This window comes from Chiloscyllium plagiosum, chromosome 5 (genome assembly GCF_004010195.1).
Source record: "Chiloscyllium plagiosum isolate BGI_BamShark_2017 chromosome 5, ASM401019v2, whole genome shotgun sequence".
Taxonomy (NCBI): domain Eukaryota; kingdom Metazoa; phylum Chordata; class Chondrichthyes; order Orectolobiformes; family Hemiscylliidae; genus Chiloscyllium; species Chiloscyllium plagiosum.
The window spans coordinates 88308584-88333243 of record NC_057714.1 but is presented as its reverse complement, the minus strand read 5'-3'; the positions used below and the strand labels follow the sequence as shown (position 1 = coordinate 88333243).

At 39.7% G+C, this 24660-nt stretch overlaps 1 protein-coding gene across 1 annotated transcript in view; it reads right to left on the bottom strand.

The window, feature by feature from the left end:
• The window catches only part of zeb1b (zinc finger E-box binding homeobox 1b), a gene marked incomplete at its 5' end in the record, with an annotated part of 84153 nt that overhangs the window by 55730 nt on the left and 3763 nt on the right, over positions 1 to 24660 (bottom strand). Inside the window, 2 exons of the mRNA XM_043691046.1 lie at positions 213 to 398; positions 4834 to 4896. Coding sequence (XP_043546981.1) covers positions 213 to 398; positions 4834 to 4896 — 249 coding nt within the window. The remainder of the gene's footprint in view (positions 1 to 212; positions 399 to 4833; positions 4897 to 24660) is intronic.

Genomic DNA, 24660 nt, shown 5'->3' with positions numbered 1-24660 from the left:
GTCATACCATTCACAAAGGAAAATGGTTGTTGCTGTTTGAAGTCACAACAGTATTCATTCAGTACAAGATCTGAATATTTGATTTCACTGGAGTGCATCGTCTTAACATGCAGTTAAAAATAAACAATAAATCTTGCCTTTAGAAAGTATTCGAAATAACCTCATGTTTTAGAATCAATCCTTTAAATGCATTTTTTTTTAAATGAAGTTACCATTTTCTTCTTGTCCACAAGCTTCAGGTGTACCTCGTCTATGCTGCTCTTCTGGTGCTTCAGGGAAAATGACAGCAGTGTCTCCTTGCTGAAGGTATTCTTGAACGTTTGGATCATGTTCATTGTTCTGTTCATCTCCTGCAGTTGAATTGTGAAAGCAGTTCTCTCCATCGGAATCACAGCCTTCTTCATGAAATATCAAAATATATTCACTGTTATTGAAAAGCACATTCCCAAAACAAATAAAACCTAAACATTACTGAACCCATGTATATGCTTCAAAAGCATATTTACAGTCTACATTTAGCAGACACAATTGGTAAAATAGCCTATTTGTATACCATCAATTGTTATTTTTTTTTTAAATTACCAGAAGTTTGGTTTTAAACAGTAAATGTCAAAACATTTCGTTGAGTGTTCTTGCTTTGAAGAGATTCTAACTTCAAACTACAGTCACGATTTTAATCATATTACTTCTATGATATTTCAGTGGAACACGGAATGTTGCAATGCTGAAGATGTCATCTCATGACTTAATTATAAATTTGGGTCTCAACAGAATATGTTCTGTTGTGTACTGAAGAGCTCATGGAACCACATAAATGAATTGGGTAGTTCTGGATGTCTCAATTTTTTTTTAAAACCTTGTTGACTATTTAAATGCATATTATTTCTGTTCAAAAGAACGACTGCCATATATATGGAAGCAATACAATGCATATCAAATTTTGCAAATCAGTGACAGGGACAGTATGGGCTGTGGTCAAATCTTAAACAGTATTCCTGCAACGCTATTTTTGCCAGAAATTGACTAATTAATTTTGGAGTTTTAGATTCATGTTCTTCACAGTAAGGATTTGGAATTGAGCTATATTCAAATGTTGTGTGTCTGACAAAGTTCATTTCAGAAAAAAAAATAAGCCACAGGATACAGTGAGAATGTGCAATTATTGAAGCAGTCAGCTTAATGAATGTTGCAGTTTACTGCTTATTTCAAACTGATATCAGGGTTAATTAAATCATCCCTGACCTATTAAACCAGGACTTACTTTATTAATTTTGAGACCAGCAAATGACGCTTTATTTAAACCTGAAACTGGGGCGGAGGTAGTGAAAGGTAGCTCCAGACAGTTACAGTAGAATTATTCGCCATTGAAACGTTAATGCTTGGCCAGTGGAAAATGCTTTTTGTGCAAGACAACTATTGAATAAACACAAAAAGTGAAACTAATTATAACACTTGCTCAGCACCCAAAAGACAAAATGAAAACATTAGTATATTTTGCAGTGTTGAACTAGAAATCAAATCCAAGGATAACTAAAAACACTAATTTATGACATAAACAGTGTGAATAAATAATCATACAGGTTTGCCCATTCACTTCCTAACTTGGGCTCAGAGACGTGAAGGTGATAGGAAATGTTCCTACAGGAGACAGAAAATGGGCAACAAGGTCCTCAACACAACTATAAGAGCAACAAAAGCTCTCCTATTCAAATTCAGTTACTTTCTTTCCTCCCTCTTATGGAATGCTTAGAAATTGTGTTTTAATCAAACTTAATTTATTCTGCTAATTCTGAAACAGTGTGGCAAGATTACAGATTAGATATTCAATGGCATCCAACTGTTCTCAAAGGTCAACTGACTGCCCACTAAAGAGAGAATAAATTCAAATATTTAAGATGCAGAAAGTTGCTGAATAAGCAACATTAATAATGTTAGGTAATGTTAGGTATGGAATTGCAGAATAAGTAGTAAGCTACAATATTGCTAGTGTGAAGCCACCGCAATTTTAATTCCAGAGCATCATTTTAATATGATTGAATGCTGCACTCCTGATCACAATACAAAAATGGACAATGTACTCATTTTCTCTGGACCATCTTTAAAAGCTTCTTTAAGGTGACAATGTCACGCTGAAATTAAGGCCACATTTCCATGTTATTCTGTTGGAAGATCATTAGGAAACAGATCCAAAAGATTCCTGCTAGGATTTCTAATGCCTCAAAGGAAACGGAAACACTTCTTTTTTTCTATGGTCTGCATGAAAATCCTCAGGGCCATCATCCAGCAGATTTAAATAAAAGGTAGCTGACATATTCAGGATCTTGCTTTAGATCAAGAAGAACTTTAATAAGCTCTCAAATGTAGCAAGGCTCTATCATCCTCTACCTGACCGGATAACTTCAACGCATTCCACGCTAATCTCATTCACTCCTTTGTTTAACCATATCCTTCCACGAACAACAAGGGCACTCTAATTGTCCTTGCTGACACCATCTCTTCTTAAACTTCTTTTATGCACAACTTACTAACAAACTCGCCATACATATTACCACCATCAAAATCTCCAACAACTCCAGTCATTTCTTTACTACATGAGAAATGTGTCTTTAAATTCATCACCTCCTCATTTTAGTTCTTTTACAACCTTCAGCATCAAATACATAAAGTTATATAAGCCTCACACATCTCCACTGATCTAGTGAATAAATTCCTTCTGCAGGCAGAGAACCAGGACAAGTGGATAAGTTTGTAGTATCTCCCTCATTCTGGCAGAGTCATGATTAATGAAGATAGATAATGTAAGAGTACTTCCAAGGAGGATGCCTTTGTCTCACATGTCTACACATTCAACTAAAATCGTGCAGCAAACTTCACAACTTCAAACTATACTCTCATAAATGGTGCCTGCTGATGTCCAATTTTCCATGACCATTCTGACTTTTGGGAAATAAATCTTTTTTATCTCTTACATATTGAAGTGTTTTGCATTTTTATAGTAGCTGTGTCTACACTGCCAGCCTGTTATTATGATACAACTTATCTGAACAAACAAACATTGAAAACATTCAGGATGAAGGGAATGGTGAAGAATGTATTTGAAGAACATTAGATCTACTAGAGTGGAATGTAAGAATCACCAGAATTGCTTAGCGATGAACTCGTCGTTCACATCTCTGAGTGCATGATATCCACCAGTCTTCCACATCCAATGAAGACTGCTGATGCAGCATCTCTTTCAAATACAGGTTTCTCTATATGGTATTTGTACAGATGCAGCCAACTAATATGACACTGAAGATCTACTGTGGACATTTATCATCAAGAGCACTAAGACTGATCTAGATAGCTGAAGTTTTGCTTCTGTTCTGCAAATAAGTGCTTAATAATTATCCTTCTGGTTCCATGGTCTGAAGTATACATTCACTGAGTTGCAGCGGGTCCTCATGAGTTGTGTGTGCAATTATAGGTTCCTCAACACTTGGAAATGATTCTGTCAGGTGTGTGGAAGGGTGGGATGGCTCAATATTATCAGCTAAGAACCCATCAGCTACCAGAGTACCACGCAAAAATCATGCAATCCACATTACACAATAGGTCCATATTAACTTAATTTGCGAATGTTGCTGGCTAGTATTTTGGTGCTCTGACAGTAATATGTCCAATCAATTACTTCCATGACATGAAGGAAACTCTACACAATGTATATCTCAAAGTTCTTTCATGTCACCAATTGGAGTTGATGGGAAGGTGATGATTAGTCCTGGTAAACAAGATTCTAGTGAATGACTGCTTAATAATGTAGTGTATTGCAAACTGAGAGATGTCCTCGGAAGCAGAGTGGAGGGAACCAGGAGGTAAGAAAGTTAAAGGGTTGTGGTAACCCTCTTGATCAGCAGGTGCTGCACTGATTTTTTTTTAAAATAGCAAGCTTGAAGAAGTGCATCCTCAAAGATGTGACTCTGATAGAAAGGGGCTACTTCCATGTCCAGTTGGAAACAAAGTTGAAGCAGGAGGCGGCCATCTGGCCATTGAGCACCAGCCCTCAGCATTCAAAACTATCATAAAACGAAAAAAAACTGCAGATGGTGAAAATTAAACAAAAACAGAAATTGCATGTGTGGGAAGAAAGTGGAGTTAACATTCAAGTCCAGTGACTCTTCGTCAGAACTGCCTCCTCACTTAGCTGTTGGATCCAACTTAACAGTTTCGCTGGAATCAACAACCTGAATATCAAAAATCAGTCATCCACCCAACCCTTTTAATCTCAGCAGCAGATTGCATACTGGGAAGGGTCGGGAACAGGATAGGATTTGCCAAGACTGGTCAGACTGGAGGCCAAAGACAATCAGCATTTAGAGAAACAGTGGCATTGGAGCCCTAAGGCAAAAGGCTCTCTTTTGCTTAAGGTGGGTTTTTTCAGGGGATGTGCACGCAAAGAGAGGGGAAGGAGGTGATGTTCAGCTCACCATGCTCAGTTTGGCGAAGGTCCAACATTCCATTAGACATCCTGATTACCTGCTGCACCTGTGTGCTAGATTTCTGGTATTTTTGCACAAGTGCAGCCTTTGCATTGCAGTTTTCTGTACTCTTTTTCCAGTTAAATACTGTTCTTTTGTTTTCCAAAATAAAGTTAATATTTTCCCATATTATATTCCATTTGTCAACTTTTGCCTATTCGTCTAACTGATCAGTAACTCTAAATTGTTTGCATCCCTCCCATAAGCCTGACTTTCCACTGTTGTCGTCTGCAAATTTGGCCACAGTACATTAATTTCCTTTCTCCAAGTCATTAATATATCTTTTAAACAATTGTATAAAAGATTTAGTCTGTACCTGTGCAACCATCACTGCGTGTCTGAGCTTCAGGCCCCAGGTTGTCTGCATTTTCTTTCCTTCCTAAAACACAAAGTGATTGGTGTCAAACCCCAAAACAAATGGTGATGAATACAGCTCAATTAATTGAAGAAGCGCATCTTTCTCTGTTCTGATGAACATGCAATGACAAAACCAGCTTCCTGGGTATTGCCTTCAAAACTCGTGTCTACTCCACTTTGTTGCTTATATCTGTACTCTGCTGCAGTAGGTTTCAACAGAACAGAACATTCTTAGTAGTAGTCATCAAGCCATAGTGACTTCAGTTCTGGTACCACAGTGAAGCACTAACATAACATGGCAACAGGGTTTAGAAATTAAAATCCCACACTGCTATAATTAAATGAAGTATGGAAAAATTACACGTTATTCTGGAATTAGGAATAAGAACAGCTTTGCAAAATCGTATTGTATTATCCATTGCTCATCCAATTTGCAATCAGTTTACATGTAAAGTGCTTGAAAACTGATTTAGTTTATGTAAACTATTTATTTTACAGAAATACTAGTGACAAAAAAAAAATCAGTGAACTAGATTGAATTTTCCTAATCTTTAAGCTTTTCTAGATGTTAAAACACTTCTGTTGCAAGGCACTTGAAATAAATACAGCCGCAAAACATTTCAAGCACAGCAGCTGACGTAAAAGTGTGCAGAGATATGTAGCAGTCTTGTGATCTTCATAACATTAGATTACGATGACAGTGACATAACCTGGAAACCCGCTTCCTATGAGGCAGGCCCATGTGAAACCATTTCACTGCAGCTGCTTCCTTTCTTTTATGTTTTTAAGGTGAAAGCCTGAAAAGGTAGCACTTGACTTCAATCGGAAGAAAACATTTAGTAAGACTTGCTATATATGTATGATTTGGAGATGCCAGTGTTTGACTGGGGTGTACAAAGTTAAAAATCTCACAACACCAGGTTATAGTCCAACATCATAGATATCACCTGATGAAGGAGCGGCGCTCCAAAAGCTAGTGTGCTTCCAATTAAACCTGTTGGACTATAACCTGGTGTTGTGTGATTTTTAACTTGCTATACATAAGCATCCTACTTTTTAAACTGAACTCTTATTTATCCTTATTAATAAGTTATTTTAAAAATCCATTTTCAGGATTTTATTGCATTTGATGCACTTAGTGGCAAGTTGGGACCTTATTGAATTCCTGCAGTCTGTCCCGTTTAGCTTGATACATAAGTGGTTTGCAGTCACATACAGTTTGGAGGACAATCTAGATTAGAGTAATTAGACAGTTTCACTGACAATCTTATTGATGCACAGCTTTTAGTTCCACAATTTTTAAATTCAAGTTTTCTGAAACCACTATGATGGGGTTGAATTCACATTCTCCAAATTTTGAATTCTAGTCTTTGAAATCACAAGTCCAATGTTACAACTATCTCAGCATTGATTCAACTGCATTAAAGTTAATTGAAAATAAAAAAGATAGAAGGTGCAGAGACTTTCCATTATACTGGAACATGAATCAAAATGCAAGCTACCTTCAAATCCATGGTAACATTTCATAATAGATTATGACTTCTAAATATATTTTTTTTGTTCCATACACTTTGCAAAGTTATAGTTAACAGTCATTTCTCGAACTGCCAAAAATATAAGTACTTGGAATTTCTGAAGACAGAGCGGTGGTAATATTTTCTGTGCCAACAAAACTGAAATGCAAGTGAAATGGCACGCAAGTACCTTTTGTGCCTCCCACAAAGTTTCCACATGAGTCATTAAAAGTAACGCTTTTTCGTTGGTGTATGAACCATATCCATGCCAGGTAACAAGAATTACTCAACCACTGTTATAGGAAGAAACAGAGAGTGCCTATTATGGAAGAATGGCATGAAAATGTTTCAATTAATTGGCAGACTGCAATAAACAAATAGCTACTTACAAAATGCTACACTGCAACACACTTTTAAGTTAATGTTTTACCAGTAGTTAAGAGCCCTCATATCTATCACCTTTCATTTAATACTATAAAGATGACATCCTTCGTGGCAAACAGCACCTTCCTCAGCATGGAGACACGACTCAACTGGCAGTCTTGCACAGAATTTTGACCAAACAGTACATGCTATCATTAAAGGACAGATCTTGTTATTTAGGAGGGATTATAAAAGCTGCATTTTAATCAATTCCGCTAAAAGCAAAACCTATTCGAGAAAAAGCAGTTGAGTTACCTATGCTATTTCTTCTGTCTTCGGAACTTTCCCCTTTAGATGGAATAATAGCACACTTATTCCTTGCCTATCAAGGGTAATGCAGATATAACTACTGGTACAGAACAAAGTTGCAGGAATAAGCATTAAGCTTACACTTTGCCAGGTAGTACTCCTGTAACGATCTACACATCCTTTTTTCTGTTACCTGAAGCCATCAGATCCAATTTCATGAGACATGTGGCCTTAAACATGATTTAAATCTACATTTGGTAGACAACCCAAAATTTTTAAAACTTGGGAATTGCATAAATTACTATCTACAGGGATGCACATACAGTCAAAAGTTACACAAGGAATATGAAAACCTCTTGCATTTGTATCATGCCTGAAATATAACGAAACATTCAAAAGTCTGCACATTAAGATTATAGAACAAAACACGACACAGATAATGCTTTACAGGAGTGAGGATAATTCTAGGGAAAGGATTTGAGACTTAAGGACCTAGACAATTAAAGACACGGCCACTACAGGCAGAGCTATTAGAATAGGAAATGCATAAGAGCGCAGAATTAAAGGGGTACAGATATTTCAGGTGACTTGAGATGATGTCAAGTGATTACAGGGATATGGAGAGGCAAGGCCACAAAGGAATTTTAAAAAGAGAACTTTAAAATCAAAATGTTGCTTGACCAATATAGGTCAGTAAGCAAAGAAGTAATTCAGGACTAGGACTTGTTACAAGTTAAGACATCAGCAGCTGAGTTTTAGATTACCTCAGCTTCAGGGTAGAACATGGGAATCCAACCTGGAGTGTGATATAACAGTTATGAGTCCAGATGTAACAAAAGCACAATGGCTTGTGCAGATGAGGTGAAGTAGAGATGAAGTCAAATGATTGTCTAGAGGTGGAAACAGGCAGTCTTAGAGAGGTGAGAACATTATCTCAGGGTCAAATGTAGCACCATGGGTGTGAACAGACTGGCTTAATCTCATACTATTGCTCGAGACAAGGATGGAATCTGTAGCCAGGGATGGGAGTTTGAAGCAAGGATTCAAAACAATGGCTTCAATCTTAGCAATATTCAAAAGAGGAAATTTTGCTCATCCAGTACCAGATGTCAAATAAGAAGTCTGAGAAAGTAACTGAAAAATAGGAATGGCTAAGGACTGATCCTTGGGGATAGTAGAATCAAATTGTCCCTCAATCTGACATGGTTCGTCACTTCCATGAGAGTTCTCCAAATTGCAAGATAGCTGAAAGATTACAGAATCTGCTCCATATATTTCAAAATAGACTAAATACTTAAACAAAAAAACTTTAGTTAAAGCCAAAAAAAAAAATAATTTACTTGGTTTCCTCCCCACTTGTCTTATGAATGATTCAGCTCCTTTCTGAAGTGTGATTCCACAGATGCTAGTTAGCCACCAGTTTCCTGGTCCATTCGATTTTATTCTCAAATGATCCCTCATTTCAAATATTTATCATTATTCATGTTTTGTTGGCAATAGCCCAACTACTTCAGGGAAGCAAAGTAAAGTTGGGTGGAAAATGTTACAGATTCTTACAAGTATTCCCATCATCACTGAATTCAACAAAATGGGTTCAGGACTGCTGTCTGGATCAAATACTCAAGAATAAAGACTAACAGCCATGCATACATTTCTCAAATTTCAACTTCAGTTTTACATGGAGAGTAAAAGGATAATCAGCAAATAGAGGAAAGCTTGGGCATGATCTATGGCTACCATTACAATCAAGTCCGAAAGGACAAAAATCCCTATCTTTTCACACCTTGAGTTTGTACAAGTTCTTTTTGGAAATTTTTAAACAGATTTTTTTTCCACAATTCAACATGTACTTGGCATGCAATAAAGTTATAAAGCAACTAATCAGGCAGATTTCAAAGTTCATTTAAACTCATTCAAGGTAAAGGGAAAACTTTAAGGTGAAAAAAAAATCAGTCCCAAACTTTGCTACAAACTTGAGCATGCAACCAAACAGAACAAGGTACATGGGTGAGACAAGGTGGATTGAAAAGAAAATTACAGTTCTTTTCAAAATGTAGTGTGCAATACAGATAGCCACATTTTAAAAGATCATAGTTCTCAGTTGGTTTTCTATCAGGGCTGATCACTGCTGACTTGGACAACTTAGAAAGAAAGAGCTGTTACACTCTGTCAGTTCTTCACCTTGATGTTACTGTTTGCTGTAGCAAAAACCACAAGCTTATAATTATGGCCTCTCACAGAGCAGAGATTTAACAGGTCAATCTTGGCTATTGGCCCACAATGGGGAAAATCCATTTTTGACAGAGTTTGATGGTCCACTGTCAGACTTCCCATTATTCTTTGATATAGATGGGTCTTTCAATCCTCCTCTTCATACAACAAGTTTTGATTGAAGTCTTCATTCCAACAAACCTGTAATCAAGAAGTGTCAGTCCCCCAGAGACATTGAAGGTCTCATTATCAGCAAAACATTCCAGATGAAGAATTTTAACGTTCAGATAATTATCCTTGGACACCCATTTCAGGGTATGAGAAATAGTTTCAGCCATGTTATTTTGACATTGCTTTTAAGTCCCCATTGAACTTGGCTACTTTCCGGTGACTTCATCTCAAACCAAATTCCAAGGCTTTTTAGTTAGCTGATGAAATTTAAACATTAATAAATAGTTTGTAGTTCACATCAGTGTGGCACTAATAATTACCAAAATACACTGCATACAAAATTATAAATTTGATCAGATTACTTAGTGTGGAAACACGCCCTTCGGCCCAACAAGTCCACACCGACCCTCCGAAGAGTAACCCGCCCAGACCCATTCCCCTACATTTACCCCTTCACCTAACACTACGGGCAATTTAGCATAGCCAATTCACCTTACCTGCACATTTTTGAACTGTGGGAGGAAACCGGAGCACCCGGAGGAAACCCCACGCATAGATGTGCAAACTCCACACAGACAGTTGCCTGAGGCGGGAATTGAACCCGGGTCTCTGGCGCTGTGAGGCAACAGTGCTAACCACTGTGCCACCGTGCTGCCCCAAGCTTAGTTTTAAATGCACCAAGCTTTTCAAGCTAAATATTTAAATAAATTTACGCACTGATAGAAGTGCATGGTGAATTGAGGGTATGCATTGAGGGGATGTAATATTACAAGGCAATAATCAATTTAAATTACACCTTTTTCATACACAATTTACATAGTCATGTGATCATCTATGGAAGTCAGTGGAGACTTTGGTTATTTTTCAGTGTGGATATGCAATTTCAATTGTGCTTATTTTGGAATTCTGGAAAAGTCACATTAAATTCACTCGGTTAACTGTTTCATTCTTGACAAATGTTAATCAGATCAATTTAGTTTTTATTTCTGAAACAAAAGGAGAGAGTTTTAGCTTTTCCAGCATCTCTATCTTTCCTTTATTTTGCTTCATTTTAAATTTATTTTCAAGAAAGGAGTAAAAATATTAGAAGACACTTCAGAATGTAGCTTAGCAAGCATGTAGTAATATTGGGCAGGGTTAATATTGTTTAATAATATTGGACGGAGGGCCTATGATGCAAGTGTAGTTAGGACAGTTGGCTAGAGTACTGACAATCAATTTTGCATTGCAAGGATGTAAAATATATTTCAGTTTCTGAAGCATTAAAATGGCCTTTAGAGAATGTCAAAGGAGTCAGACAGCATTCGCTGGTGGTAGAATACTGACTTTTAAGGATCAGTGTTGTGGAGCTGATGAGTCAGAGCAGTGGGAGGGAGGAATAATGTGGAATCACTTAAGAAATTAAAGTCATGTACTTGATAAGGTTTATGAAATTAAGAGTGATGGGAAAAGGGCCTTTTTTTTTGGGAACAAATTCTTTCTGGAGAAAGTGAGGACTGCAGATGCTGGAGATCAGAGCTGAAAATGTGTTGCTGGAAAAGCGCAGCAGGTCAGGCAGCATCAAAGGTGGAGGAGAATCGATGTTTCAGGCATAAGCCTGAAGCCTGAGGAAGGGCTTATGCCCGAAACGTCGATTCTCCTGTTCCTTGGATGCTGCCTGACCTGTTGCACTTTTCCAGCAACACATTTTCAACAAATTTTTTCTCCAAACATATTAGAAACCTTAATTTGCATGCACTGTGCCAACTCTTGCCATTTTATATGTTCCTACATCCATATTTACAATGTAATTATCTATATAAATATGCAATCAAATTTTAAAATGGTCATAATTAGGAGTCACTGCTGTGTCTGTGTTGGCTCTCTGAAGGAAGAATTCACCCAGTGTGATTCCCTTGCATTCTTCTTATAGCCTTGTACATTCTTCCCTTTCAAATCCTCTTAAATTCCTCACCTGACCTGATTTCCATCACACTTTCAGGTAATGCATTCCAGATCCTAACCACTCGGTGCTTGAAATCAATTTCTGTTCAAGTCACCATTATTTCTGCCAATTACCTTAAATCAGTTCCCTCTAGTTCTCGATTCTTCCACTAACAGCAACAGTTTTGCCTCATTTGCTGTGTCCAAATCCCTCAGGATTTTGAATAGCTCTATTAGATCACTTTTCAGCCTTGTCTTCTCCAAGAATATTCCCAACTACTGCAATCTATCAATGAAAGTCCCTCATCCTGGAAACCATTTCAGTGTACCTTTTCTACAGTCTCTCCTTTCACATCACGAATTTTATGCCCAGACCTATCCTGCCACTTTAAGATTATGCCCATTTACATCACCCTTCAAAATTGCAACCTTGAGTTTATAATGTCTTTCCACATTCTTTCTCCCAAAATAAATCACATCTCACACACTCTGCGTTGAAGTTAATTAGCCATTTGTAAGTCTGCCCTACTAATCTCTGTCCACATCCTTTTGAGTACTGCACCAACTAGTTGACAGTTCACAATACTTGGAAGTTTTGTGCAATGTACAAGATTAATATAAATCAGCAGAGGTCCTAACACCACCCATTGGATACTCCATTATAAACACTACTTCACTCCAAATAAAAAGTACAGTCCAGGATTGCTTATTCTTCGGTTCCTCAAAGTATTGGTCCAGAAAATCATCCCACAGACCCTACATGAATTCCTCCTTGAGGAGTGCAGTCACAAGTCTGATTTGCCCAATATTTATGCAAATTAAAAGCATCCATAATTATAGATGTTACTTTATTGCATGCATTTCTAATTTCCAATTTAATGCCATTCACAAATTACCCTAACACATCAATGCACAATGCCACTAACTACCTTTTTGCCTCCTGGTGTTTCTTAGCTAAATCTATACGGATTCCACATCGTCATAGCTAATATATGCTTCTTTACTTCTGTGTTCATCTTCTCTTTCACCTGCAATGCAAATCCACCACTTTTTTATTTCAGTCTGTTCTTCCCAAATATGGAATACCCCTGGATGTTCAGTTCCCATCCTGGTCACCCTGTAGCCATGTCTCCAAAGTCTCAACTATCACACCTGTTTTGATCTATATACCATTAATTCATGTAAATTTATTGCGAATGTTCCTTGCATTAAGGCACAAAGCCTTAAGACTAGTCTTTTTTAGCATAACTTGTGCTTTTCCCATTATATCCCTGTTTGATCCTAGCACTCTATTTCTCTACCACATTTCTTATTCCCATTTGTCTTTTCTATATCTTGTTATTCAGTCCAATTTGTAGCAATGCTGCTCTGCCTAGCAGTCTGTTGCACCGCACTTCATGAAATGGATGTCTATGTACACCACATCAATAGCACTGCTCTCATCAACCCTCTGTAATCTGACCAGAGACACCAAGTTAGGTAAGCATGGTTTAGGAAAATCTGAGCTCTGGAAATAGGAGCACAAATAGGCTATTCAGCCCCTGAACTGAATTACTGCCATGGCCATTGAGCCTGTTCTGTCATTCAGCTAGATTATAGCTGACATTCAACCTCAACATCAATTTCCACCGCAATCGCCGAATCTTTCAACATTATAACATTTTTGATTTGAATATTTTCAATGACCAAGCTTCCAGAGCTCTGGTATAGAGAATTTCAAAGATTTACCATCCTCCAAAGAAATGTCTCATCTCAGTCCTATATGGCCTATTTCTTGTTCAGAGTCTGATTCAAAAGCCCCTTCCCCCAAGCAGGGAAATCATCTGTCCTATTACTACCTTCTGGAGCCCTGTGACAATTTTGCATGGTTCAATGAAATCACTGATTACTGTATATACTCATGTAAAAATCATGATTTTTAGACTATTTATTAAGGTTAACTTATGGGGTTGACTATGACATAAATACTACTATTGAGGGGCTGAAATTCATGACAGCCCAAAATACTATCTTCTAAACATATGTCCAATTGATCTCAAAACAACAAGAGAAAAAAAAAATCAAATTATGGTAATTACCTGATAAAGACAGTAGAAACAAAAATGAATTAGTAATTATTCTGTCCGGAACTTACCTTTGAGCAATGACAACATTGGTGCAGCTGAGGACCAGAACAGAGTGGGACGGCCAAATAAAAAATGAATTTAATGTTCATTTGACAATGAACTTAAGAAATCCGTAGCTTAATGTTGCTGTTATGTGTTTTAATGTACAATTCACACCAAGAGAAAGAAATTCATTTCCTCACTGTAACATTATCTACTCATGACTCAAATGTTGATCTGTTATCTGTGAGGAACTAGGGTCAACTTTTATACAAGATACATGGAAAATTCCAGATATTTTGGCCAAAACATAGGTGGTCAACTTTTACATGAGACCAACTTTTACTCGAGTATTCTTCTAAACTGTAGAGATTAGAGGCCCAGCCTATTCCACCTCTCCATATAAGACACCTCACCATTACAGAGATCACTCTGGTGAATCCTTGTTGCACTCCAGGTATTGCAAGTCTGTCTTTCCCAAAGGCAGGCCAAAACTGTACATAATCTTGCTAAATCTCATTCCATATAAATTATAGCAAGTCGTCTTTAATTCTTAATAAAGCAGTCTTGGAATAAAGGTCAACAGACAACTTGCCTTGCTAATTGCTTACTACACCTGCATGTTAGCATTCAGTGACTTTATGAAAAACAACACCCAGGTTGCTTTAACAATAGCTTCATAAATCAGGATTCAAGAAATTTCAGGTTTTTGTAACAAAATAGATGAGAGTCATTTGATAGTCCAATGCTAAAATGGTTATTAGCATTATTCTTCAATGTCCAACACGAGATGCAATTCTGCAATTAGACATTTGTTGGACAATCCTGCACGCACAGGGCATTACATAGGTAACCAATTTGTGTACTGAATGCTACACATATTTATCCTAAAAAAAAAGTTCTTTGTTAAGAGAAAGAACATGTACATGCTCATTTCAACTCAATCAAGTAGGCGACAGCTATTCATTGGTTTATTTCTTAGGACAGTGGTCTGACCAGCAGCAACCTGCCTGGTTTTAAATTTAAACAAAGTTTGGTAGTTAATTGTCAATCGGCATTAATGGACGCATTCTCCATGGCAATGTCCCCACCAGAGTCTACTCATAAACCGACCAGCATTCTCCTCTCATGCAGTATTAAATGTCGATTTTCCCCTTGAATTGCCATTTTTGCCAATTGTCCTGGTGAGATCAGGCAAAAAACTTTGGCAAAATGTGTCTTTCCTCAGTAATATGAAGTTGATAATTTTGCATTTATACATTAACTTCAACTCCCAGTCAACTTCAGGTATACTGATCAGTACAAGGCAGCCATTTTGCCCATCATGGCTCATGTACTAATCCTGAATTCGTTTCTGGACGTAATCCCGTAACCTTCGATTCCCTCACCTTGAATATGTAGAACGGTCCAGCCTGAACAGCACTCTGTTGTGTTCAACAGATTCACAACCCACAGAGGAAATTCCTTAACTTTTTTTTATTCACTTGTGGAGAGCGAGTACTGCTTGCTGGTGAGCATTAATCACCTGTCCCGAGGTGTTGGTGGCAACGACAAGTGGCCTTCTTGAACTCTGGCGTTCACATGCTGTAGGTTGACCCACAATGCCATGAGAGGGGGAATTCCAGGACTTCGACCCAGCAACAGTGAAGGAACAAATATATTTTAAAGTCAGGATAGTGAGTGACTTGGAGGGGGACTTGTAGGTGGTGATGCTCCCATGTATCTGTTGCCCCTGTTCCAGATGCAAGTAGTTGTGAGTTTGAAGGTGTTATGAATCTTTAGGAATTCCTGCAGTGCATCTTGTAGATAAAATACAATTCTGCTACTGTGCATCAGTAATGGAGGCAGTGGATGTTTATGGATGTGGTGCCAGTCAAGCAGGCTGCTTTGTCTTGGATGGTGTCAAACTTCTTGATGGCTGCCAAAGCTAAACTCATCCAGGAAAGTGGGGAGTGTTCCATCACACTCCTGACTTGTGCCTTGGAGATTGGGGAAAGGTTTTGGGCAGTCAGGAAGGAGTTGTTCGCCGTAGTATTTCTAGCCTCTGACCTGCTCCTGTAGCCACTGTGTTTATGCAGCAACTGCAGCAAGTTTCTGGTCAATGGTAGCCCCCAGCATGTTGATAATGAAAATTCAGTGATGGTAACATTTAATGTCAAGTTGCAGTGGTTAGATCACCTCTCATTGCCTAGCATTTGTATGGCACAAGTGTTACTTGCTAATTGTCAGCCCAAGCCTGGGCTATTATCCAGATTTTGCTGCATTTGAACATCAATTGCTTCAGTACCTGAGGAGTCATGAATGGCACTGAATATTGCGCAAACAAACATGCCCACTTCCGACCTTATAATGGAGGACAGGACATCAATGAATCAGCTGAGTGAGTGTAGAACACTATCCCAATGGACTCCAACAGAGATGTCCTGAAGCTGCGCTAACTGGCGTCAAACAACCACAACCATCTTCCTTTATGCCAGGCATGATTCTAATCATCTCAGCTTAAATGGGAGACACCTGACTGAGAATATGCTCACTGCTTCTCGACACTCTCAAGGGGAAACAACTTTAAAAACAATTAAGTCCCTTTGGCCAGATGGGATTTATGCTAGGAGTAGAGACAACCCTGGCAACTATAGGCCTGTGAGCCTTACTTTGGTTGTGGGTAAAGTGTTGGAAAAGGTTAGAAGAGATAGAATTTATAATCATCTAGAGATGAATAAGTTGATTCGGGATAGTCAACACGGTTTTGTGAAGGGTAGGTCATGCCTCACAAACATGGAGTTCTTTGAGAAGGTGGCCAAACAGGTGAATGAGGGTAAACCAGTTGATGTGGCGTATAAGGATTTCAGTAAGGCGTTTGATAAGGTTCCCCAAGGTAGGATATTGCACAAAATACAGAGGCATGGGATTGAGGGTGATTTAGAAGACAGAGGGTGGCGTTGATGGGAAATATTTACCCTGGAGTCCAATCACTAGTGATGCACCGCAAGGATCTATTTTGGATCCACTGCTGTTTGTCATTTTTATAAGTGACCTTGATAAGGGCATAGAAAGATGGGTTAGTAAATTTGTGGATGACACTAAGGTCGGTGGAGTTGTGGATAGTGACGAAGGATGTTTTAGATTACATTGGGACATTGATAAGCTGCAGAGCTGGGCTGGTGGCAGCAAATGGAGATTAAGGTGGATAAGTGTGAGGTGACTCACTTTGGAAGGAATAACAGGAATGCAGAGTACTGGGCTAATGGTAAGATTCTTGGTAGTGTCAATCAGCACAGAGATCTCAATGTCAAGGTACATGGATCCTTGAAAGTTGCCACCCAGGTATATGGTGTGTTAGCTTTTATTGGTATATACAAAAAGCTAGTGCGGCCATACTTGGAGTACTGTGTATAGTTCTGGTCACCCGCATTATAAGAAGGATGTGGAAGCTTTGGAAAGTGTTCAGAGCAGATTCACTAGGATGTTGCCGGGTATGGAGGGAAGGTCTGACAAGGAAAGGCTGAGGGACTTGAAGCTGTTTTCATTAGAGAGTAGGCTGAGAGGGGACTTAATTGAGACATATGATAATCAGAGGGTCAGATAATGTGGACAGTGAGCACCTTTTTCCTTGGATGGTGACGGCTAGCATGAGGTGACATAGCTTTAAATTGAGGAGTGATACATATAAGACATATATCAGAGGTAGTTTCTTTACTCAGAGTAGTAGGAACATAGAACACACTGCCTGCCATAGTAGCAGACTCACTAACTTTAAGGGCATTTAAATGGCCATTGGTTAGACATATAGAGGAGAATGGAATAATGTAGATGAGATGGGCTTCAGATTAGTTTCACAGGTTGGCGCAAAATCAAGAGCCGAAGGCCTTGTACTGCACTGTAATGTTCTATGTTCTAACTTCTCCACATCTACCCTGTCACTTTCCCTAAGAAGTTGGTATTTTTCAATAAGGTGTCCTCTAATTCTTCTAAACGCCAATAAGTACAAACCCAACCTACTCAACCATTCCTTACAAGAAAATCCTTCCCTAGCCTGAATCAACCTAATGAACCTTCCTTGCACTGTTTATAGGAATGATCCTAGGGATGAATGGCTTGTCATATGAGGAGTGGTTGAGGACTCTGGGTCTGTACTTGATGGTGTTTAGAAGGATGAGGGGGAATTTTATTGATACTTACAGAATACAAAGAGGCCTGAATAGAACATACGTGGAGATGATGTTTCTACTAGTAGAAGAGACTAGGACAGACAGCACAGCTTCAGAATGAAGGGACAAACCTTCAGCATTTAGAGGAGTACAAATTTCTTCAGCAAGAGGGTGGTGAATGTAAGCAACGCATTGCCACAGAAGCTGTGGAGATCAAGTTATTGAGGTATTTGGCAGAAAGATAGGTTGGTTCTTGATTGGCAGGGACATGAAGGAAATGCCTGTGGCTGTTCCCCTCAATAACAAGTATACAGTTTTGGATACTGTTGCGGTGGAACAACTTACCAGGGGGTACAGGTCTCTGGCACAGAGTCTGCCCTGGTGCTCAGGAGGCGGAGGGTGGGTGGATGAACAAAGCATTCGTCACTGGGGACTCCATAGTTAGGGGGACAGATAGGAGGTTCTGTGGGAACGAGAGAGACTCACGGTTGGTGTGTTGCCTCCCAGGTGCCAGGGTTCATGATATCTCTGTTTTCTGGATCCTTGAGGGAGAGGAGGAGCAGCAGCCCCAAGTCGTGGTCCACATTGGCACTAACGACATAGGTAGGAAAAGGATTAGGGATTTAAGGTAGAAATTCAGGCAGCTAAGGTGAAAGCTTAGTGCTAGAACAAATAGTTGTTATGTCTGGTTTGTTGCCTGTGCCATATGCTAGTGAGGCGAGGAATAGGGAGAGTGAGGAGTTGAACACATGGTTACAGGGATGGTGCAGGAGAGGGGATTTATTTGGATAATTGGGGGTTATTCTGGTGTAGGTGGGACATTTACAAACAGGATGATCTACACCTGAACCAGATGGGTACCAATATCCTGGGAAGTATATTTTCTAATGCTATTCGGGAGGGTTTAAACTAATTTAGCAGAGAGATAGAAACTTAAATTGCAGTTCCAGTGTTCAGGACATTGAGAGTAGAGAGGTCAGATATATGGTTGAGGTCACAAGAGTTCACCGGCAAGCAGGAAGGTGGTTTGAAGTGTGTCTACTTCAACACCAGCAGCATTTGGAATAAGGTGGGTGAATTTGCAGCATAGGTTGGTACCTGAGACTTTGATGTTGTGGGCATTTCGGAGACATGGATAGAGCAGGGACAGGAATGGTTGTTGCAGGTTCCAGGATTTAGATGTTTCAGTAAGAACAGTAAAAATGGTGAAAGAGGGGAGGTGTAGCATTGTTGGTCAAGGACAATATTATGGTGGCAGAAAGGACATCTGAGAACTCGTCTACTGAAGTATTATGGGCTGAGGTTAAAAACAGGAAAGGAGAGAAGTCACCTTGTTCGGAGTTTTCTATAGGCCTCCAAATAATTAGAGATGTAGAAGAAATGATAGCAAAGATAATTCTGGATAGGATCAAGAGCAACAGGGAAGTTGTAATGGGGGACTTTCCAAATATTGACTGGGAATAGTATAGTTAGAGTTTTTTAAGTAGGTCAATTTTTGTCCAATGTGTGCAGAATGGTTTCCTGACAGTATGTAGACAAGCCAACAAGGGGTGAGGGCCATTGGATTTGGTACTGGGAAATAAACCTGGCCAGGTGTTAGAATTGGAGGTAGGTGAGAAATTTGGTGATAGTGACCACAATTCGTTTATGTTTACTTTAGTGACAGAAAGGTATAGTGTAACGCAGGGCAAGAGTTGTTGCTGGGAGAAAGGTAATTATGATAGATTATGGCAAGATTTAGGATGGATAAGGAAATTGCAGGGGATGGGCACAATTGCAATGTGCAGCTTATTCAAGGAACAGCTACTGCGTGTCCTAAGTATGTACCTGTCAGGCAGGCAGGAAATGGTTGAGCGAGGGAGCGTGGTTTACTAACAAAGTTGAATCTCTTGTCAAGAAAGGCGGCGACAATTATTAGGATGAGACGTGAAGGCTCAGTTAGGGCACTTGAGTGTGACAAGTTAGCTGGGAAAGACCTAAAGAGCGTGCTAAGAGCCAGGAGGGGTATTGAGAAGTCATGGGCGAGTAAGATCAAGGAAAACCCTAAAGCTTTCTATAGGTATATCAGGAATAAAAGAATGACTAGAGCAAGATTAGGGCCAAAGATAGTAGTGGGAAGTTGTGTGTGGAGTCCGAGGAGATAGGGGAAGTATTAAATGAATATTTTTTTGTCAGTATTCATACTGGAAAAAGACAATGTTGTCGAGGAGAATGCTGAGACACAGGCTGCTAGACTAGATGGGAATGACGTTTGCAAGGTGGTGGTATTACTAAGTCTGGAAAGTGTGAAAATAGCTAAGTTGCCTGGGCCTGATGGAATTATCCTCAGATTCTCTGGGAAGCCAGGGAGGAGACTGCAGAGCCTTTGGCTCTGATCTTAATGTTGTTATTGTCTACAGGAATAGTAATTTCTCCCCACCCCCACCCTCCACTCATTTATTTCTCCACCCTTCAGGCACTCTGGCTGTATTCCTGATGAAGGGCTTTTGCCCGAAACGTCGATTTTCCTGCTCCTCAGATGCTGCCTGAACTGCTGTGCTTTTCCAGCACCACACTAACCCCCTCCACAGGAATAGTGCCAGAAGACTGGAGGATAGCAAATGTTGTTCCCTTGTTCAAGGGGAGTCGAGGCAAACCTGGTAATTAGAGACCAGTGAATCTTATCTTGGTTGTGGTAAAGTGTTGGAAAAGATTATAAAAAGATAGGATTTATCATCATCTAGGAGATGAATAAGTTGATTAGGGATAGTTAACACTTTTGTGAATGGTAGGTCATGCCTCACAAACACAGAGTTCTTTGAGAGGGTGGCCAAACAGGTGGATAAGGATAACGCAGTTAATGTCGTGTATATGGATTTCAGTAAGGCGTTTGATAAAGGTTCCCCACAGTAGGCTATTGTATCAAATATGGAGGCATGGGATTGAGGGTGATTTAGTAGTTTGGATCAGAAGTTGGCTAGCTGAAAGAACAGAGGGTGGTAGTTGTTGGAAAATGTTCATCCTGGAGTTCAGCTACTCATGGTGTATCGCAAGGATCAGTTGGGGGCCACTGCTGTTTGTCATTGTTACAAATGACCTAGATGAAGGCATAGAAGGATGGGTTAGTAAATTTGCAGATGTCACTAAGGTTGGTGGAGTTGTGGATAGTGCTGAAGGATGTTGCAGGTTACAGAGGGACATAGATAAGCTGCAGAGCTGGACTGAGAGGTGGCAAATGGAATTTAATACAGAAAAGTGTGAGGTGATTCACTTTGGAGGGAACAACAGTAATAGGGTGTACTGGGCTAATGGTAAGATTATTAGTAGAGCAGATAAACAGAGAGATCTCTGTATCCATGTACATGGATCCCTGAAAGTTGCCACCCAGGTTGATAGAGTTGGTAAGAAGGCATATAGTGTGCTGGCTTTTACTGGTAGAGGGATGGAGTCTCAGAGCCACAAGGTCATGCTGCAGCTGCACAAAACTCTGGTGTAGCCGCACTTGGAGTATTGCGCACAGTTCTGGTCACCAGATTAAAGGAGAATGCAGAAGTTTTGGAATGGGTGCAGAGGAGGTTTACTAGGATGCTGCCTGGCATGGAGGGAAGGTCTTATGGGGAAAGGTTGAGGGATTTGAGGCTGCTTTCATTAGAGAGAAGGCAAATGAGAGGTGACTTGATTGAGACATACAAGAGGGTTAGATAAGGTGGACAGTGAGAGCCTTTTTCCTCAGATGCTGTTTGGCCAGTATGAGGGGACAGTTTTAAGTTAAGGGGTGATAGATATAGGACATGATGTCAGAGATAGTTTCTTTACTTAGAGAGAGTAGTAAGGGCATGTAACGCACTGCCTGTAACAGTAGTATACTTGCCAACTTTAAGGGCATTTAAATGGTTATTGGATAGGCATATGGATGAAAATGGAATAGTGTAAGATAGATGGGCTTCAGATTGTTGCACCGACCTGTGGAACCATCGAGCGCCGAAAGGCCTGTACTGCAAGATAATGTTCTATGTTCTATTAAGGGTTGTGGATGTAAGTTTGCTCGCTGAGCTGAAACGTAATGTTTTTAGATGTTTTGTCACCATACTAGGTAACATCAGTAAGCCGCTGGTGAAACACTGGTGTTATGTCCTGCTTTCTATTTATGTGTTTATATAGAAAGCAGGATAACACCAGCGCTTCACCAGAGGGTCAATTATGATGTTCCCGAGTATGGTGACAAAACATCTGAAAACAAACCTTCCAGCTCAGCGAGCAAACTTCCATCCAGAACCTCAACCCAAGGTACAAATGTTCTCAAAACTCGGTGATTAAGGGCCCTGTGGAGAAAGTAGGAGAATGGTATTGAGAAATGCATCAGTCATGATCACATGGCACAGCAGACTCAAATGGGCCAAATGGACTAATCCTGTTTGTATGTTTCATGGCCTTCAATACCAGTACATATTTCCTGAGAAAAAAGGAAGGAAACTATTCACAGAATTCCCAGTATAGCCTTGAATAGTTTTAGCAAGACCTCCCTATTTTAATATACCATTCCTTTGAAATAAAAGACCAACAGTTTATTTGCCTTCCCTATTACCTGCTGAACTCAGATGCTAGCTTTTCATGATTTATGCACGACAATCCCTGTGCTGCAACTTGAGATTTTTCTCCCCAAATTTAATATTTAGCTCTTCTACTGTTCCCGTCAAACTGCACAACCTTATTTTCTCTACATTATACTTTATTTGTCAAGTTGTTGCTGTCTTAACCATTTATATCCTTCTGTAGATGCTTGTGTTATCTTCACTACTTAACTTGCAACTAATGTTTGCATCATCCGCAATCCTGGCGACAGTACATTCACTCCTGGTCATGCAAGTCATTAATATATAATGTAAACAACTGTGGCCCCAGTAATGATCTCTGCGGCAACCCTGAAAATATCCCCCGAATTTCAATTTTGTATATTCTATTTGTTAGTTAATCCTCTATTGATGCTAATATACTACCCCCATCAAGAGCCCTTATCCTACTAAGCAGTCTTTGACAGAAAATACAGATTTTTGGAATTCCCAATTTCTTACATCTACTGGATCCACTTGATCTATCCTGCTTGTTGTCAAACATGATTTTAATACACCATGCTGACCGTTTGATTTTATTGTGCTTCTAAATGGTCTGCTATGACATCCTTTGCAACAGAGTCTAACATCTTCCCAATGCCTTATGTCAAGCTAACAGATCTGTAGCTAACTGTGATTTTTGTCTCCCTTTTTGAATGAGCGTGTTAAACTGGCAGTTTTATAATCCTTTGGGACTTTGGCCAAACTTCAATTTGGCCTGCTAACGAATGATCTAAAATTGCAAATCCAATAGTTGCTAGTTTTATGAAGAACTAGCCACAAATTACTTAAGGCAATATTTTTCTAGACAGAATTCAAGAATCTTGCAGCACAGGAGGCTGCCAGCACTTTGAAACAACTGTTCAATTCAGGCTCACATTCTAGATTTTTCCCTCAGAGCTATGCAACGTTTTCCTCCTATAACCTTTTGAAATTTTCTATCCAAACTGCTTCCACCAATTTTTCAGATAATCCACCACAGGAATGAAATACACAACAGTATTTTTAAATAGTACTATTTGGGGGGTGTCCAGCAGCAGAGAGACTTGGAGTGTATTCACAAATCTTTGAAGATGGCAAAGGAAATTGATTAGATAGTTAAGAAACCAAATAGGAACATCGAATACAAAATTGAGACAGTCGTATTAAATCTTAAATTTCAGTTGGCTAATTATGGGCAGCATACTTTTGAAAGGAGATCAAAACATTGGGAAGGCTGCAGAGGAGGTTTATCCATAGGGTACCGAGGATGCGGGACTTCATTTATCTGGGAGATTAGAGAAGTTGGGATGGTTGTCATTTGAACTAGAAAGCTTAAATGTAATAAAGGTAATGTAATATATTCATAATTGTGAAGGATCCTCTCTGGACCAAGAGAGGTGACATCATTTCCTTTGCAAGCAGATTTGAAACCAGAGGTCCAAGATCTAAAATAATAGACAAAACGACTGAGGGGAAATTAGATTTGATTTTCCAGAAACAAATGTCATTTTGTCAATTCCGCTGGCTACATCTGTGGGAAGTGCACCCCAACTCCAGCTCCTTGAAAACCGTGTTAGGGAATTGGAGTTACCGGGAGTTGGTCACACCTAAGGCTCAGGACAAGGATGAATGGGGGGAGGAAAGGGGACAGTCAGACAGTGCAGAGATCCCCTGTGGACATTCCCCTCAGCAATAAGTATACCGTTTTGGATACTGCTGGGGGGGGGGATGACCTATCAGAGGAAAGCCATAGCAGTCAGTTCTCTGGCACTGAGCCTGACACTGTGGCAAAGAAGGGAAGGGGGCAGAATAGAAAAGTACTCGTGGTAGGGGACTCTATAGTTAGGGGAATCAACATGAGATTTTGTGGTCAGGATCGGGATTCCCGGAAGGTATGTTGCATCCCTAGTGCCAGGGTCTGGGACGTCTCCGATCGGGTGTATAAGGTTCTAAACGGGGAGGGCGAACAGCCAGAAATCTTGTTACATATTGGCATTAATGATATAGCCAGGAAAAGGATTGAAGATATAAAAAGTGATTTCAGGGAGTTAGAATGGAAGCTGCAAAGCAGGACGAACAGAGTAGTGTTCTCTAGTTTACTACCGGTACTACGAGATAGCGAGGCGAGGAACAGGGAGCGGGCGCAGCTTAATACGTGGCTGCGCAGCTGGTGGAGGAGGGAGGGCTTCAGATATGTAGATAATTGGGATGCCTTCTGGGAAAGGTGGGACTTGTACAAGAAGGCCGGGTTGCATCTGAACTGGAAGGGGACCAGTGTCCTGGGTGGAAGGTTTGCTCGAGTAGTTCGAGAGGGTTTAAACTAGTATGGCAGGGGGGTGGGAACCTAAGCTGTATACTGGAGGTGAGAGTTGATGCAGATGAGGCAATAGCAAGAGGTAGACCAGCTAGTGGGAAGGATTTTCCTGAGAAGGAACCAAGGGATCAGTTAAAGTGTGTTTGCTTTAACGCAA